This window comes from Cryptotermes secundus, unplaced genomic scaffold, assembly GCF_002891405.2.
Source record: "Cryptotermes secundus unplaced genomic scaffold, Csec_1.0 scaffold204, whole genome shotgun sequence".
Lineage (NCBI taxonomy): Eukaryota > Metazoa > Arthropoda > Insecta > Blattodea > Kalotermitidae > Cryptotermes > Cryptotermes secundus.
In genome coordinates, this window is record NW_019738351.1 from 396,690 (window position 1) to 414,234 (window position 17,545).

The 17,545-nt window shown below is 38.2% G+C and overlaps 1 protein-coding gene across 1 annotated transcript; it reads left to right on the forward strand.

Moving 5' to 3' along the window:
* Window positions 1–10: 10 nt before the first annotated feature.
* On the forward strand, window positions 11–13,474 carry LOC111870742 (endonuclease G, mitochondrial). The gene is made up of 5 exons (XM_023863257.2): window positions 11–670; window positions 789–982; window positions 3,938–4,174; window positions 11,566–11,746; window positions 13,223–13,474. Exons 1-5 carry the CDS (start codon window positions 377–379, stop codon window positions 13,325–13,327), a joined length of 1,011 nt encoding a protein of 336 aa, XP_023719025.1. The 5' UTR covers window positions 11–376; the 3' UTR covers window positions 13,328–13,474.
* The last annotated feature ends 4,071 nt before the right edge of the window (window positions 13,475–17,545 follow it).

Genomic DNA, 17,545 nt, shown 5'->3' on the forward strand with positions numbered 1-17,545 from the left:
ATGGCTCACCAACAGACAATCAGAAGTCCATAATATGGATTGAATATACTTTTTAATATACAGAGAGTGTGAATCATAGATTATTACTGGACTGATACACCATTTTTAACAATTCCTACAGTGTATTATTACATTTGGAGCAGTTACAATTCGGAAATTTATCTTTTATATTCTCAGAATTCATCATCGCCAGTGCGCGTTACGCGTGTGCAGTGGCGCCCCCTGTTCGCTATGTTTCCTTGTGAAGGTTAAGGATGTTATGTTCGTAAGTGGGTGGGGAAGAAAAAATTAATGGGGCGTTGCGGGTCTTAGGGTTTTAGGATTACGGGATGTTAGTGGTTGTGTAGATTTCTGTGGTGTAGTGCTTGTTAGCCAAATGGCGTGGAAAAGTAATTTTCGTGTTACTGCATTAGCAACTGCCGGACTTATAGGCTTTTTTACTGGTAATTTTACCGAGAGATGGAAATTGACGCAAAATGCATGGAAGTGTCTACACGTTAATCAAAATGATGAAGACGACTTATTACATGAAATAAGAAGAATGCCAGGACTACCAATTTTTGGTACAGTTTCGGCAGCTTCTCCAGGAAACAAACCCTCAATTACGGAAAAGGAGTTAGTTCCTTTGGAATCTTCTCCTGTTCCAAGTAAATCCATCAGAGTGTCGGAGGTTCAGTGCATCTAAGTTTAGATTTAATTTTTTTACTGAAAAATGTGGATCATATTCTTAAATGTGCGGTCGTGGCGAATTAAAATTTATTCACATATATCATACATTTTTCTTTCAGATAATGAAATATGGTTTCCCAGGCCTGGACACTGTACGATCATTTGATGATTATGTGCTGTCATATGACCGCAGAAATAGAGTTCCACATTGGGTTTTTGAACACCTCACAAAAGAGTCTTTGGTATACAATGAATCTGTTGATCGGTCTAAATGTGAATTCACTGAAGATGCATCAATGCATCCTTATTTCAGGTATGGATAACATCAGTTTTCTCACAACACATGCAAAGGCATGTAAGGCACATACAGCTTTTCATTCATTCATTCATTCATGTTTATTCATCCTGTAGATCAGATTACATTGATATAGGACATGTCACATAATATAAATTATAAAATTAACAAAATACAGTAGATTCTAAGCCAGTAAACACTCAAGATATGTAATGACTACTTACATCTAGCATGTATCGCAATCTAATATATCACAGTCCATCCATACATTCATACATTCAACATTCACTATCCATAGATCAGACCACACAGGTGTAGAACATGACACAAGTAATAAATTATAAAATTAGCAAGGTGCGAGAATTCATAACAAATAAAATCACAAAATATGTAATGACTATCATATCTAGCATATATCAATATGCAGCATAACAAAATTTATCCAAACATTCATTCACTCAAATAAATTATAAAATCAGCAAGATACAATAAGATCAAAACCAATAAACTCGCAAATATGCAATGAGTATTCACATCAAACACGCAACAATTCCAACAATTCAGAATTATCTATACATTAATCAATTCATATTTACCCATATCACAGATCAGACTACATTAAAATAGGACATATCTCATGATACGAGTTGTAAAACCAACAAAATTACAACAAATTATAAACCAACAGATTCACAAAATATGTAATGCAATATCACATGCTGAATCAAAGTTTAATTACAGCTTTTAATAATAAAAGATTTTCATATTATATTCCACCAGTTATAGGGGTCTGAAAGCGCTCTGTTAGCCAGAACAGAGCGTTCGTCACTGCCTGCCATGGTTAAGGTAACCAATTTAACTTCCAACCAGTGCCTAAGTGTTCTTATTTATATTTTCCCTTAATTCCTGACTCTGTCAGAATGCCATGTTGCAGTAAGCCATGAATACTACCATACTTCTATATCTGATTCTGTACCATACAAGTAAACTCAGCAGTTGATGAAGCAGCTTAATATCCAACCAAATATGGACCTAATAAGTAAACTTTCATGATTTTATGTACCACACTTATGAAAATGAGGCAAAGATATCTTGTGGTAAGCAGGTAAAAGTAAAGGTAAAGGTAGGAAAAAAAAGTAAAATTGTCCTTGAACTAACTAATTTCATGGAGATGAGCCGTCCCTGAAATGCTGCCAGTTGTGTAGCTGCTCAAGAGCTTCCCAGCATTTTATGGAACCTGAAAGTTCATTACCATGTTCACAAGAGCCCTCCACTGGCCCCTATCCTGTGCCAGATCAATCCAGCCCATACAGTCTTCCTAGTGGTCTTTTTCCTTCTGGACTTCCCACCAAAATCCTGCGCATTCCTCTTCTACAGGTCGTGGTACATGCCCTGCCCATCTCATCCTCCTTGACTTGATCATTCTAGTTATACTTGGTAAGAAGTAGAAGTAATGAAGTTTCTCATTGTGCAGTTTTCTCCAATGTCCTGTCACTTCATCTCTCTTTGGTCCATATATTCTCCTCAGCACCCTGTTCACAAAATCCCCTTGTTCACTTCCTCCCTTAATGTCAGAGACCAAGTTTCACACCCATACAGAACCACAGGTAAATTTGTTGTTTTGTATATTCTGGTTTTTATGTTTTTAGACAGCAGACGAGAAGACAAGGTTTTGGACTGAATGCTACCAAGTATTTTTTTCGCATAGTGGGGGTGGAGTTCAGCTGGGTCCACTTGGCACGCTGTCACTGCTTGACCTATTGTACCTTCCCTGGGTGATTATGATGATGGAGAATTTGGTGGAATGAAGATTGACAAGGGAAACCGAAGTACTCTGAGAGAACCTACCACAGTGCCACTTTGTCCCCCACAAATCCCACTTGACCAGCCCCGTGTTTGAACCCTGGCCACCACAGTGTGAAGGCAGCGACTAACCGCTTGAGCTATGGCACTGCTTTTGTCAAGCATTACCCGAGTTCTTAATTTCCTCCTGAATCAGGTTTTGATTTGTTATCGTTGTTACCAAGTATCTGAACTGTGCCAAATTTTCAAAACATCTGTTACCTACCTTTATGTCCTGATATTGCCATGCATTGTGTTTATATGACAGCAACATATACTTCGTTTTCTCTGTATTTGCTTCTAGACCAGCCTCCTTACTAGCATTAATTAAAGTCTGTGTTTTTCTTTACAATATCTATATTACCACCCAGTAGATTCACATTATCAGCATAGACCAACGGCTGATGTGTCCCATTCAATATCAGTCCCACCTGGTTTTCCTGGGGGCACGTGGTAGCGTAGTTGTTTGATGCACTATGCTATAAGCCAGAAGGTTGTGGGTTCAAGTCCTGATGAGGTGGATTTTTCTCAATTGACCTAATCCTTCCAGCTGCACTATGGCCCTGGGGTTGACTCAGCCTCTAACAGAAATGAGTACCAGGGATCTTCCTGGGGCTTGAAGGATGGCCGGCACATAAGGCTGACAACCTTACTGCTATCTGTGAGTTGATTGTCTAGATAATGTGGGATCCTCAACGTCTCACAAACCTATGGGCCTCCATGGCCTGTTACAGGAATGATAGCTTTACATATACCTGGTTTTCCTGGACCTTTCTAATGGCATATTCTAAAGCAATTGAGCACCATGTCATGAAGCTGTGTTAGGGAGTGGAGGCATAGATCCACCATTCTTAACCTCAGCACTAGATGGAGGTGAGTGGTCACCATCATGTCCCTACCACTATAACCCCAGGGAAAGAGCCCTCGGTACCCATTGGATAGGAGCCTGGGTTGGCCCCTTGGTTGGTCTTGATGCTGCTGAGTAGAGAAAAATCTGTTGTCCCTGCAGGGAATTGAACGCTAGCTGTCAAGCTGTTGCTATACCGACTGATCCATCCCAGCTCCACAGAATATCTGAGAAAAGAAATATAACCACAATAATGAGCCATCCATTGTATATATTGTCTTTAGGGCCCTTAACTCAGACTATCGAGGGAGTGGATTTGACCGGGGTCACATGGCAGCTGCTGGTAATCATCGTCTATGTCAGAAACATGTGGATCAAACATTTCTTCTTTCCAATATGGCTCCCCAAGTTGGGGTTGGTTTCAACAGACACTCATGGAACAGGCTGGAGAAATATGTCCGTAAAATGACCAGAACATACAAGAATGTATATGTATGTACTGGTCCATTGTACTTGCCAAGGTAGGACATCACTGTGATCTCTAGAGCAGTGCTTCTCAACTGCCGGGCCGCGGCCCAGTAGTGGGCCCTGACATCAGTTATACTGGGCCGCAAGAGGCTCTTCTGGAATTTGTTATTTTCATTTTCTAAGCATTTTTCATGAATAAATATTTTATAGTGGAAATATTCTGAGGAGAATAATATTTGTGTCAAGAAGCTTAGACACAGAACTCCTAAATCTGTGTAGCAAATGTCAGTGACCAGGCCGCATATTTTTAAACATGGAAGCATTCGTGAATGATTGGGAATTTTCAGACATTCAGATCTTTCAACATACGGGAAAGGCAATACCGGTGTTTGTGGCCAGTCATAAAAATTGCCTGCAAGCTGATTACAACAATGGGCGGCATATCCTCTGTTCTCAGAACTGAGTGAAATAACATCTATGTTGCAAATGTCAGTGACCAATCAGCAAGGAAGTATAAAGAAAATGTTTCCATTGAAATTGAAGATCAAGGCAGTCTGTATCCAGTTCTCAAATCTAGTAATACTGAATACTGTTTCTTCGCAAGTTCGCATGCTGTGTGTAAGTGCTTGTTTCGAAACCTGAGTGATTTAAATTTTAATATGAATAAGAGACAGGGGACTTTGTTTAATTTTGGTGTTAAGAAATCTTGTATTGAAGGTGTTTGTGATGCAACAAGTAGTGATTCATCCACCTCAAGCCTACATAGCAATCTCCAGGTGTACAAAATGAAGGGAAAACCACCAGCACACAGAAGAAAAAGTCTGCATCCATTCGTAAGTACATGGACAGCTACTTAAAATTTGGTTTCATACAGTGCCCTAACACTGACCAATTGCCATGACCTCAATGTGTCATTTGTGCTACTGTTCTGGGAAATGAAGCTATGAAGCCATCGCGACTTACCCGACATCTCAACACAAGACATTCCGATCTAGTCAACAAACCCATTGAATTCTTTATGCATGAAAGAGATGCACTTAAAGTAGAAAAAAAAATTATTTACCAAGCTTCAACCAATGACACTTCACTTCTTACGGCATCCTATTTAATATCACTACAGATAGCTAAATGTAAAAAAACCATATTCCATTGGGGAAGAACTCATTAAGCCTTCTTTGATTGCTGCTTGTAATGAAGTATTAGGCCAGTCTGCGGCAAGTAAAATGAAAGACATCCCACTGTCGAATGATACATTTGGTAGGCGGATATCTGATATGGCAGAAGATACAGAATCGCAAGTCATTGAAAAAATTAAAAAATCGAAATTGTTTGCATTACAACTGGACGAAACTACAGATATTCAGAACAGCAGCATTTTACTTACATATGTACGATATATTGACCTTGATGAGAGTGACATGAAGGAAGACATTTTAAGTGTTTCTGAATTACCTACGCACACTACCAGTAGTGAAATTTTCAAAGTTTTAAATGGTTTCATTGAAGAGAGGGGTCTTGAATGGAAAAATTGCATTGGAGTTTGCACTGATGGCGCTGCCTGTCTTACAGGTAGAAATTCAGGTTTGGTCTCTAAAATTAAGGATATGGCGGGCAATAACTCAGTGTCAACGCATTGCTAAATTCATAGGCAAAACCTGGCCTCCAAAAAAATGGCACCTGAGCTTAATGAAGTCCTGTCTCAATTTGTTAAGAGTATTAATTATATAAGAAACAGTGCTTTAAATACAAGACTGTTAAAAGCATTGTGCGATGAAATGGGCTCTGATCATCAAAATCTTCTTTTCCATTCGGAAGTTCATTGGTTGTCACACGGTAAAGTTCTCAAGAGCTTATATGAACTGCAAAAGGAAGTTGAGCTCTTTCTAACTGATAAGAAAAGTAACCTGTCCCATTATTTCCAGGATAAGAAATGGGTAGCCAGGCTGGCATATCTCAGCGACATATTTTCTTACATGAACGAGTTGAATTTAAAACTTCAAGGTCCAGATACAACAATATTTAATGCGTGGAACAAGATCGAATCATTCAAGAAGAAACTCAAACTCTGGCTTAATATGATTGCAGAAGGAAACAGTGAAATGTTTCAGTCGTACTCAGATTATATTATGGAAGCAGATGATTTCTATTCACAGAATTCAGTTTCAGATATTATTGCAGCCCACTTGAAGATGATGATGATGATGTTTAAAATATTATCCCAAACATGAGGCTCCCCGGAGGCAAAATATGTGGATTGTGAACCCTTTTGTTGAACACAAAGAGACAGCCCTTTCCCATGAAGAAACCCTTTAACTTATTGAATTATCATCGGACAAAGGACTGGAAAGTACTTTTAATACTACGAGTATTCCTGGATAAGAATGAAAAATGAATATCCAGATTTACATGAAATAGCAGTGAGGTTTCTTCTTTGTTTTTCCACCACATATCTTTGTGAAACTGCATTTTCTGCCATGACTGTGCTTAAAACGAAACAGAGGAACTGCTTGCAATTTTCTGACTGTCTCCATTTCGCTGTCACTTCAATTCATCCCAGAATTAATAAGCTAATGGACGGAAAACAGAAGTCTCATTAGCCTAACCAAAACCTTCCAAACTCAGTTGTGATAAAAGAAACTAAGTTTAACTTCCAATAACTTATAATTGATGTGTTAAAGTGCTGCGTCTTTAAAATCAAAATCTTAATTAGTTCTGGAAGTAGTGTTTAGAATTGAGAGATTCATACATTTTTATGTATCAAATTACATACTTTACATATATAATTATTTGGCGTGTGTATGTGATGATAAGTGTTTCGCCGGCAAGTTGACATCTTTCTGCTTCTTCCCCTACGCAAATGACTTCTATGGTGAGTTACAATGCATGAATATTTTTCTCACTGCCATTTTTTTTTCAAACCAACATCATTAAAATCAATTTAATAATACAGCTTTAGTACTTAGAGCTGACAGTCCTCCGACATGGAGTAGGAGAAGTATTGGTAGTGGCGGGGAGACCTCCAGCATGCCGACAAGTGTGGTGGGGAATGCTGTACAGGCGTTCTGAAAAGGAAATAACTTCTTACCTCATTGTGTTGCATAGTGATGGTGGTTTATTTTGTGTTGATGTTCACACATCTGATGTTAAGTTTTAAGTGCCGAGTGGCAGACTATTATGCACTATACTCGTACACTGTTATACACTTTTCACTGTTATATACATGAAAAGTTTATTTACATATTACACGGGTCTATTCTAAAGGGGAAACACCAGCAATGTCCGCATAGATATCATCTCCACATGCCTATCCTACCTCATCACCACCAGATGAATTGGAGCTATCATCAGAACTGTCATCACTATCACCGCCAACATGGAAGACGAACTCCTGTCCTGCGTCCGAAAGGCCTTCCCATGCCATTAATTGTTGCTCAGTGTTCCTTACATGTTGGCACCTACGTTGTCATTCTTCTGCAGTCATGGAAGCCAATTTTTGGTCTGCCAGTTTAATGACGTCATCCATCTTAAATATGGTATTGTTTTGAGCAACCCAGTTTTTTACGGTGTCCCATATTAACTCAGTTGGGTTGAGCTCTGGGTGATACGGAGAGAGTCGTAAAATATTGTGATTGTGTTCTGCAAAGATTCCATCTATTTTATAGGAAAGGTATTTCGGTTTGAGCGGTATGATCATATTACGAGATATGTCTGGATTCCGCAATGATGAAAAATCACTGTTATGGAAGGTAATAGGTGGAAGGTGATATTTTAGTCAGGATATCATAAAATCTCTTCTTGAATTTGCGTTAGGAGCTTTGTTTAGTAGTACATTATGATAGGGAGCACTGTTATGGAAGGTAATATTTTAGCAAGGATATCACAAAATCTCTTCTTGAATTTGAGTTAGGGGCTCTGTTTAATTGTACATTATGATAGGGAGCATTATCAATGACAAGGACAGAATTTGGGGGAAGGTTAGAAATAAGTCGCTCTTTTAACCATTTTTCATAATTGGTGTTGTCCATGTCACTGTGGTAATTTTCTTTTATGTGGAGATGCATCCCTGAAAATCTAACGTTTTCTTCAAGTTTTCGTGAACTTTTATCAGGGTAGATCTCCGTTTTTTGAGTATGTAGAAGTCATTATTTTTTCTTCGCACCACAGACTCGTTAAAGTCGTCCAAAGTGGCTAGTGGAAATTTCCTAGGTATTTCTTTATGGGGTGTCAAAAGGGAAGTGGAAGCCCCAGGTTCGATATTTTTTGTTTCTCTTATTATTCTTCTGACACTACTGTCCGATACACCTGTTGCCTTTGCTACTTCCACTCCTATGTTCTTCACTGTAATTGTTGGCCCAGCCTGTTTCATATACTTATACAGGGTGATTCACGAAGTTTTACCCCCACCTAGGGAGGGCATTCCTGAGGTAATTTGGAACAAAAAATGTTAATATACTAATGGCATCCATCTCATAATTAAAGAGATACAGTAATTTGAAAACTGGCGAAAAATCTTTTTTCTTTGAATTTCAGTCAAAACAAATTAGAAATACAATACAAACACTTTTTAAATCGTTAATGTTTTAAGAAAGAAGCATTCTAAAACCAATTTTTTTCCAATTTCTTAATTTTGCATTGTGCAACATTTTTCATCGATTTTGTGTTACAAAATTACATTATTTTCAGCATCCCAATCTGTAAACATACCAATGGTTGCATATCACACCCTTCCATCAATCTGTTTTCTTTAAACTATAGTGCTTTAGAAGACGACTGGATGTACGTAAGATTTTCAAAAATGTCTCCCTGCACGTCAACACAATGCGTCGCACGTGTATGAACCGCTCTGCCTATCTACCTATGCGCAACATTCAAACCAGTCTACCTTATCTGCTGACATAGCTGACTGGAACGTATGGTCACCAACGCTGAAGCATAGCGCTGCATTCACAATGATGCGTTTCGAAAATCTATTGTTACTCCATAACTATTTAAAATCGACCACAAGTTTATAAGGAAATTTTGCAGGAAATAACCCCAGGAATATGTACCATAAGCCGGGGTAAAACTTCATGAATCACCCTGTATACATTACTAACCATTTCTCTTGATTGTGAATGCAACACTTTTCCACTCAATTTACTTTGTGTAGGTGGCATGTTAAAGGAGACAGAAAAAATGTAGAAATATAAATAAACAAAAAAGAAAATCAACGAATAAAAATAAGCAATAAAATAAAATATTAATAGAGTAAATAGAGAATAATAACTCAAATATGACTCCAAGAGTCAAAACTTTTTAACTTGACTGTACAAGGAAGAATGCTCTTGAGACGTCTGCTCGCACTAAATGCAGACGAATGACTAATCACAACACCCCTCAACTTTCACAAATGGACCTGCCCATCCACTGCGCAGCTTTTCCTGGACTGTCACCTCTAAATACTAGAACTTTACAATAATATATTTTACGCTGAATAACATAAGTTTTTGGTGATCAGCATGGGATATGTCAATGAAAATTAGCACAAATTAATTTAATGATGTTGGTCTGAGGAAACTACAAAATGCTACAAGATTTCATTAGTCCAGTGATTGATAACTAATTTAAATGTAATTTTATGTTTGTCACCATGCCACACCGTAGACATAAGTGTACTAGTACGCTTTATGATTTGGTATAATTAATTACTAATATTACGTTAGCTTAATGCATGAACTTTAACAAAACTGGAAAGGTATTTACGAGTAAATTTGTTGGGACTGGGCCCTCGTCTTATAAAAAAAGAACTTACTGGGCCGTGGTCTCATAAAGGTTGAGAACCACTGCTCTAGAGAACCAGTGTTGCTGTTGCTTTAGCCATAAAATTTATTAATTTATATTTAAGGTATCCTTTTGTAATGTGGGATAGTCAGTCAGATGTTGATTTCTTTCTGTGAAGCCTTGGGTTGTATGCCAAGGCAGTGCATAAGAAGTTTTGGCAGACGAGTGATACTGAAGCTATTCTGTGCATACATGAGTTTCCTTCTGCCAATATTCATTATTCGTGTTCTTCTCAATAATGCATGTGGATATGTCTTGAATACACCCACAGAGAATTTTTATGGTTTATTTAATGGTGCTTTCAATATAAAGATTGTATAGTGTCAGATGGTTGGTGAATTGGAAAGGATCTGGAAGCAGGCACAGTCTCTCAGAGGGACTGTTCTAGCGCATGCCTGCAGGCACATAATCAATAACCCAGCTGAGATTCGAACTGAGCATGTCCCAAACAGACCATCATGCTTGGCTCTACAGAGAGCTGTACAGTAAAAAAACAAACAAAAACTCCATGATTTCAGTCTGGAATCGAACCATACCAACTGAGCGACCGCCACTTGTCGGCGAAGTTTAGTGCCAACTTTCTGGAATGGGGTCCACTCAGACTTGTGATGATAATTGAGGAGCTGTTTCAAGGAAACAGTCTAGAAAACCGAAATTAACGGTTGTGGGGATTTGTTGCACTGACCACGCGACACCCTCTATCTGCAAACGTTGGCTGTACAGTAAACACTCACTAATTTGGATCAAAATATGAAAAATGTTGTCCACAGTTTAGTGCATACTTTAAAAGACATGTAGCATTTATTTTCATCACCAGTATATACAGTATATATACACACATTATATATATATATATAATCTCATGAAATTTTCCATTTATTTGTGTTCTAAGTTTTTGTGGCCTTCAGGGCTACCTTCTGCTTCACTAATCTGGAATATCATTTAATCCAGGTGGTCTCTCTCCCCAAATACTCCAGATTAGCAAGCATTTACTATTGTATCTATCAAGATTATACAGTCATCCCTCACTGACCAATGATTCTATCTATTGACACTGCTACAGTGTGTCCAAATGATCATTATTCCATGGTCAGTCAACAGTCACAAATGCACGCACATTGACAGCGTTTACACCCTTAGTCACATTGGCCTTCCTATTCTGGTGTAACTTGGTAATGCAATCCAATCAGCATTCACCATTTTAATCACATTTTGTAAGATCTTGAATAAAATTAGTGAAATTATGGGTCCTGCAGTGAAAAGCAATATCAAAATTGGGTTCACTAACAAATCACTAATTGGATTTGAGGTTTGCTTGGCATATTTTTTGACCCTGAAGATGGAGGTGATATGTTTCTCTGAAACGTCAGTTGACTTTCAGAAGACCATATAGCATTATATCCCACAAGATAGTACTCTTCGATCACTATTCAATGTTTCATGGAATGAACTAGCGTTGACTGCAGTCTTCCCATACTTCTGTTCAATTTGGTATGGGAGGCACCAGGTTCCTATATACAGTACTACATGGTGTCATGTACCAGAAGTCAATAATATTGATATTCATTGCTATAAGAACCTCAGATCTCATAGCATATACACATATAATTTGTGATTCCTATAGGAAAGAGAGTGATGGGAAAATGTACATCAGATACCAGGTTCTAGGAGCAAATTCTGTGGCTGTGCCAACACATTTCTTCAAAGTAATAGTTGCAGAGACTGCTGACCAAAAGCTGGACATGGAAGCATATGTAATGCCCAATCAAGTTATAGATGACAAGACACCTCTGACTGCGTTTCAGGTAGGTTGCAAAGAAGTAATGATTGCAAAAACACAAACGTGTCCCTGTGCTGAACTAATTAGAGACCATGCCATGAAGACTTATGGGGTAGTGGAGGTATATCTCCACCATTCTTGATGGGAGTGAGTGGCCTGGCTGCTTTACCCCCAGGGAAACAGTTCCTGATACCCATTGGATGGGACACTGGGTGGGCCCCACAACCCATCACTATGCCGATTGAGCTATCCTGGCACCTTGAAGTTTTCTCATTGTGAGCAAGTAAATAAGGGAACACTGTTACGCGTCATGCCAGACCTTTGTAAATAACATGAGAATGTACTTTATGATAATGGTAAAAAGAAAGGTAAAGCTCTCCCTGCAACAGGCCATGGAGGCCCTTAGGGTTGAGAGATGTCAAGAGGCTCCCACACTTTCTCTAGACAGTCAATTCACAGGTGGCAGCGAGGTCAGCCTCATGCACTGGGCACCCAGGAGGATTCATGGTACTCATTTCTGTTAAAGACAGAGTCGACCCCAGGGCTATAGTGTGGCTGGAAGGATTAGGTCAATTGAAAAATCCAGTGACCTCACTGGGAATTGAATCCACAGCCTTCCAGCTTGCAGCATAATGCCTCAACCAACTATGCTATATGTTTAAATGTGTTATTTTCATAACTACTTCAGATGACAGCCATGAGACTGTGAACACCGATCCATTATTTTATGCACTTCAAAGTTCTGTGTACTTGAAACTGAAATATATGTTTAGTTCTTGTTCCTACAAAAATATCTCCATGAAATGCATTGAAGAAATTGATCCCCTTCAATTTTACAACATAGAGACAGTATTTTTCCATCATACTGATTTATAATACACTGAGTGACACAAAAAAGGATTTTAATGGTAAATATGGATTTGAATGAATTTTTATTCAGTTCACTTTATTCACTGCACAGAAAAATATTTTTTTTTTACATTCATATTGCCCACTCTTTGAAAATACTGGACATCACTACAGATCAATTCATCAAATCCACGAAGTGCCCACAGAATTTGAAGATTTTAATCAGTTAAGATTACTGTGTTTCAAATGATTGTAAATAGTTTTTTTGTAGAAGAACCAGGCAACCCTTTCAGCCCCTGGAGTTAGGTACTGCAACAAATACATATGGCCTCTCGTATATCACGTCTGATGGAAAATGCATGTTTAAGCCCCTAAGCCAAGGAAACAGGAAGTATTCAACATAAGTTCTGGTAAAATATGTGACAATTATAAATGAAATGCGTATTTCTAACATTCAAAAAATATGTTTCTATCTACTGAACAACCATGCTTCATAAGTGTTTTTGTACAGATACTTAGGTATGTTTGGCACAACTTGTATTTTTTTTACGTTCAGATCCACAGAGCAGCACGTTTTTACCATTTATAAGTAAAGTTTTTGTTGCACCATTTAGTGTAAGTAAGTGATCTTGACTTGTGCTATTTTTTTTAGGTGCCACCTGAAAGCATCGAGCGAGCTGCTGGGCTTCTGTTCTTTGATAAGTTATCTAGGGACAAAATTAGAAAAATAAACGGCAGCAAGTCTACTGTGGACTGAACACATGAAAATGGTTAGTTGCATTCTTATAACAAATGTACTTTTATTTTAAAACATACTGGAATATTGTAGTCTTATTAAGAAGAGTTAGCTGATTTTAGAGATGACATAGATATATTATTTATTATTAAAAACTGATAAATATCATTGGTATGATCACTGAAGTATGGTGCTCCAAGTGTTTTAACCTTTAATGTACGGACTTTTAAATTGCCGGGAACCCCCTGCGGCCAGTACTTAAATCACCAATTAATTAAATTTGCAAACCATCAGAAAAAAAATCCATATTTTCCGTTCTATGCAACATAGAAATAAAAACTAAGAACAACCTGAAAGACAATAAATTTTTCTACATGTACACAGAAGAGCAATTTTTACAAATGAAAATTAACTGTGATTATTTTGTCATGAATTGCAAAATATAATCTTTATTATATATGTTATGAAATTCCAAAGGACTTACCCATTGTTTTTTCTTCAGCCTTGAATCATGGTGATATTGTAAATATAATCACACTATATACTCGTACAATAATATTTTGTTCAGACTGTACGCGAGTTTGAACTGCGTCACTTCACAGTTTACGATAACTCACACTCAATGCACGTGTACTACTACTCGAAGCAGTCCAACATGCATAGCGCAACCTACGTCTTGAAGCAGCGCAACGTCACACTTTTTACAGTAGTAGAGCGTGCTTCTGCGCTTCTTATTCTGAGAACAAATACGTCTTAGTTTCCCTTTGGTTGGCCAGTGTTGTGAATGTTTCACCTCCAGTCGACTCAGTTGGGCCCCTGGTAACCTTGGCCTCCTCCGAGAAACGCCACTGACTGTGATATTCAGCTTTGAGACTTGGTGATATTGTAAATATAATCACTCTATATACAATAATATTACTGTACGCAAGTATGAACTACGTCACTTCACTATGATAGTCAAACCGACACTCGTGGCACTTCTCGAAACAGTCCACTTCACACAGAGCAAAATCACACTTTTTACAATAGAAGAGGGTGCTCCTGCTTTTCTTATTTAGTGAAACACACGACAACATCTTTGTTTCCCTTTGGTTGGCCAGTGTTGTGACTTCTTCAACTCCAGTCAACTCAGTTGGGCCCCCTGAGAAATGCCACTGACCGTGATATTCGGCTTGTGCAATTGAAGAATCATCTTGGGGGAGGGGGGGGTTTCTAGCAAAATCGAATAAATTATGTTGATTGACAAAGCGAGACTCTCACCTGTTGGTAATATTCGCAAAATAGTGATGCAAAGTAATTATAATACTAGTCGAAAAAAGTGCCAGTCTGACACATACTGAAAGTCGCAGTGGCGAAGATGTCTTTTACTCACAAAGTAATACTGGCTCAGGGGGTTTATACCTCTTCCAAGACGCAAAATAAAAATGATATACAAAGACATATGACAGTCTGACACTGACTTTCTAACTGATAAGGAAATATTAGACAATCCGACACTGACTTCCTGACTGATAATTCGCCACTGAAAAGCAATCCTTGAATGTGTCAGACTTCCTTGAAGGCTCTGCAAGCACCGATAAATATTTCCTCATCAGTTCTCGAAACAAAGCTGGGCTATATTTGGCTGACCAGGTCATAAACAGTCATATCTAAACGTAAATAGTATCAAAACCAGTAGCGGGATAAACAATTTCTTTCTTCAGAGCTAAGGAATGAACCACTGACATGACCTCACGTAGGTTTGTTTTGGTTTCCAACCCAAGGTCAAACTGCCAGCACTCCCAAAGAGAGCACGTACCCTGCGACCTATATACAGGTCATTCGGCCAACTCCGGTTCCTGCTTGCGACCTATATGTGACATTCGGACGTTAAAGGTTAAAGAATGTCATACATTCACTTCAATAAACTATTAAACAGTTAAGAATGCATTTTACAACTGCACAAAAGTCCCAGTGCCCAGTACATATTAAACTGCAGATTTGTTTGAAATTTATATGACATGTGGTCTTCAGTTCCTTCAAATTTGTCATGTGAGATAACAGCATTCATAACCTTTAAGAGACGGGCCATTTAAATTCCCATAATGGCAGCAGGCCGGAGAGTAGAGTATTGTAGAGTATTAAAAATTGTGAGCATGTTAAATGATACAAACTCTGTCCCAAGTGCAAACAATATATATTATATGTCTTTGATCTTGCTCTCTTCTACACTACATGTTTCGGCCCTAACGGCCATCATCAGGTGTATACTCTTACGTTGCTGCCACACTGAACCATATAATATATATTGTTTGCACTTGGGACGGAGTTTTTATCATTTATCGTGTAGAGTGCAACAGGATGCTTAAATATAATATTGTGAGCATGTTACTGAAAATGCTGTGATTTCTACAATTTTTGTGATAAACGAATGAAATAAATGCTGCTTTTATCTAGAAAGAATATAGAATCAGATATTTAATTTACAGATTTTAAAATCTGTAAAAATTGTTACACTATGTTATATTTTAGCGTCCTGTTGCACTGATTTAAGTTCATGANGCAATCCTTGAATGTGTCAGACTTCCTTGAAGGCTCTGCAAGCACCGATAAATATTTCCTCATCAGTTCTCGAAACAAAGCTGGGCTATATTTGGCTGACCAGGTCATAAACAGTCATATCTAAACGTAAATAGTATCAAAACCAGTAGCGGGATAAACAATTTCTTTCTTCAGAGCTAAGGAATGAACCACTGACATGACCTCACGTAGGTTTGTTTTGGTTTCCAACCCAAGGTCAAACTGCCAGCACTCCCAAAGAGAGCACGTACCCTGCGACCTATATACAGGTCATTCGGCCAACTCCGGTTCCTGCTTGCGACCTATATGTGACATTCGGACGTTAAAGGTTAAAGAATGTCATACATTCACTTCAATAAACTATTAAACAGTTAAGAATGCATTTTACAACTGCACAAAAGTCCCAGTGCCCAGTACATATTAAACTGCAGATTTGTTTGAAATTTATATGACATGTGGTCTTCAGTTCCTTCAAATTTGTCATGTGAGATAACAGCATTCATAACCTTTAAGAGACGGGCCATTTAAATTCCCATAATGGCAGCAGGCCGGAGAGTAGAGTATTGTAGAGTATTAAAAATTGTGAGCATGTTAAATGATACAAACTCTGTCCCAAGTGCAAACAATATATATTATATGTCTTTGATCTTGCTCTCTTCTACACTACATGTTTCGGCCCTAACGGCCATCATCAGGTGTATACTCTTACGTTGCTGCCACACTGAACCATATAATATATATTGTTTGCACTTGGGACGGAGTTTTTATCATTTATCGTGTAGAGTGCAACAGGATGCTTAAATATAATATTGTGAGCATGTTACTGAAAATGCTGTGATTTCTACAATTTTTGTGATAAACGAATGAAATAAATGCTGCTTTTATCTAGAAAGAATATAGAATCAGATATTTAATTTACAGATTTTAAAATCTGTAAAAATTGTTACACTATGTTATATTTTAGCGTCCTGTTGCACTGATTTAAGTTCATGATTTGTTTAATCCGTCTTGCAGTGCGTACACTTATCTATCTTCTTCTCTCACTCTCACTACATGTTTCGGCATAAAAATGCCATCTTCAGGTGCTACTGAAGATGGCATTTTTATGCCGAAACATGTAGTGAGAGTAAGAGAAGAAGATAGATAAGTGTACGCACTGCAAGATGGATTAAACAAATCATGAATTGTTACACTAATTCAAAAAAAATTTTTTTTCCCAATTTCGAGCGTCTGTCCACAAATATGCATACAGTTTCTGCAGTATAAATGCATGCTGCTGGCAACCTGTCTTACTATGTCTTATCTGGCAAAAGGGGAGGAAGTTTATGTTTATATTGCACATTCTCCAGTCATGCCCGAACCTTTCTGTATGCACGAGTGTGGGTGAAGTCTTATCGTATTTTGTCCTTCAGAAACTCTTGACTGTGTATATCTCAGACTGGACACACAGAGGTACTGTTCTTGGAATATCCCCGCAATGCCCCCTTGCTCCCTCGCCACTTTCAGAGTCGTCTGTACCGCCTTCTGAATTGGTGTCGTATATCAACGGCTTCTCAATTTCGGCTTGTTCCGTGCAAAATGAAGCCATGGTGGGTAGTTGAATGCAATGTTTTATAAGTGTTACGATTAGAGGAGGCCTCTCGACATCACTGGCCGACTTCCTCTAATACGAGACCGAGG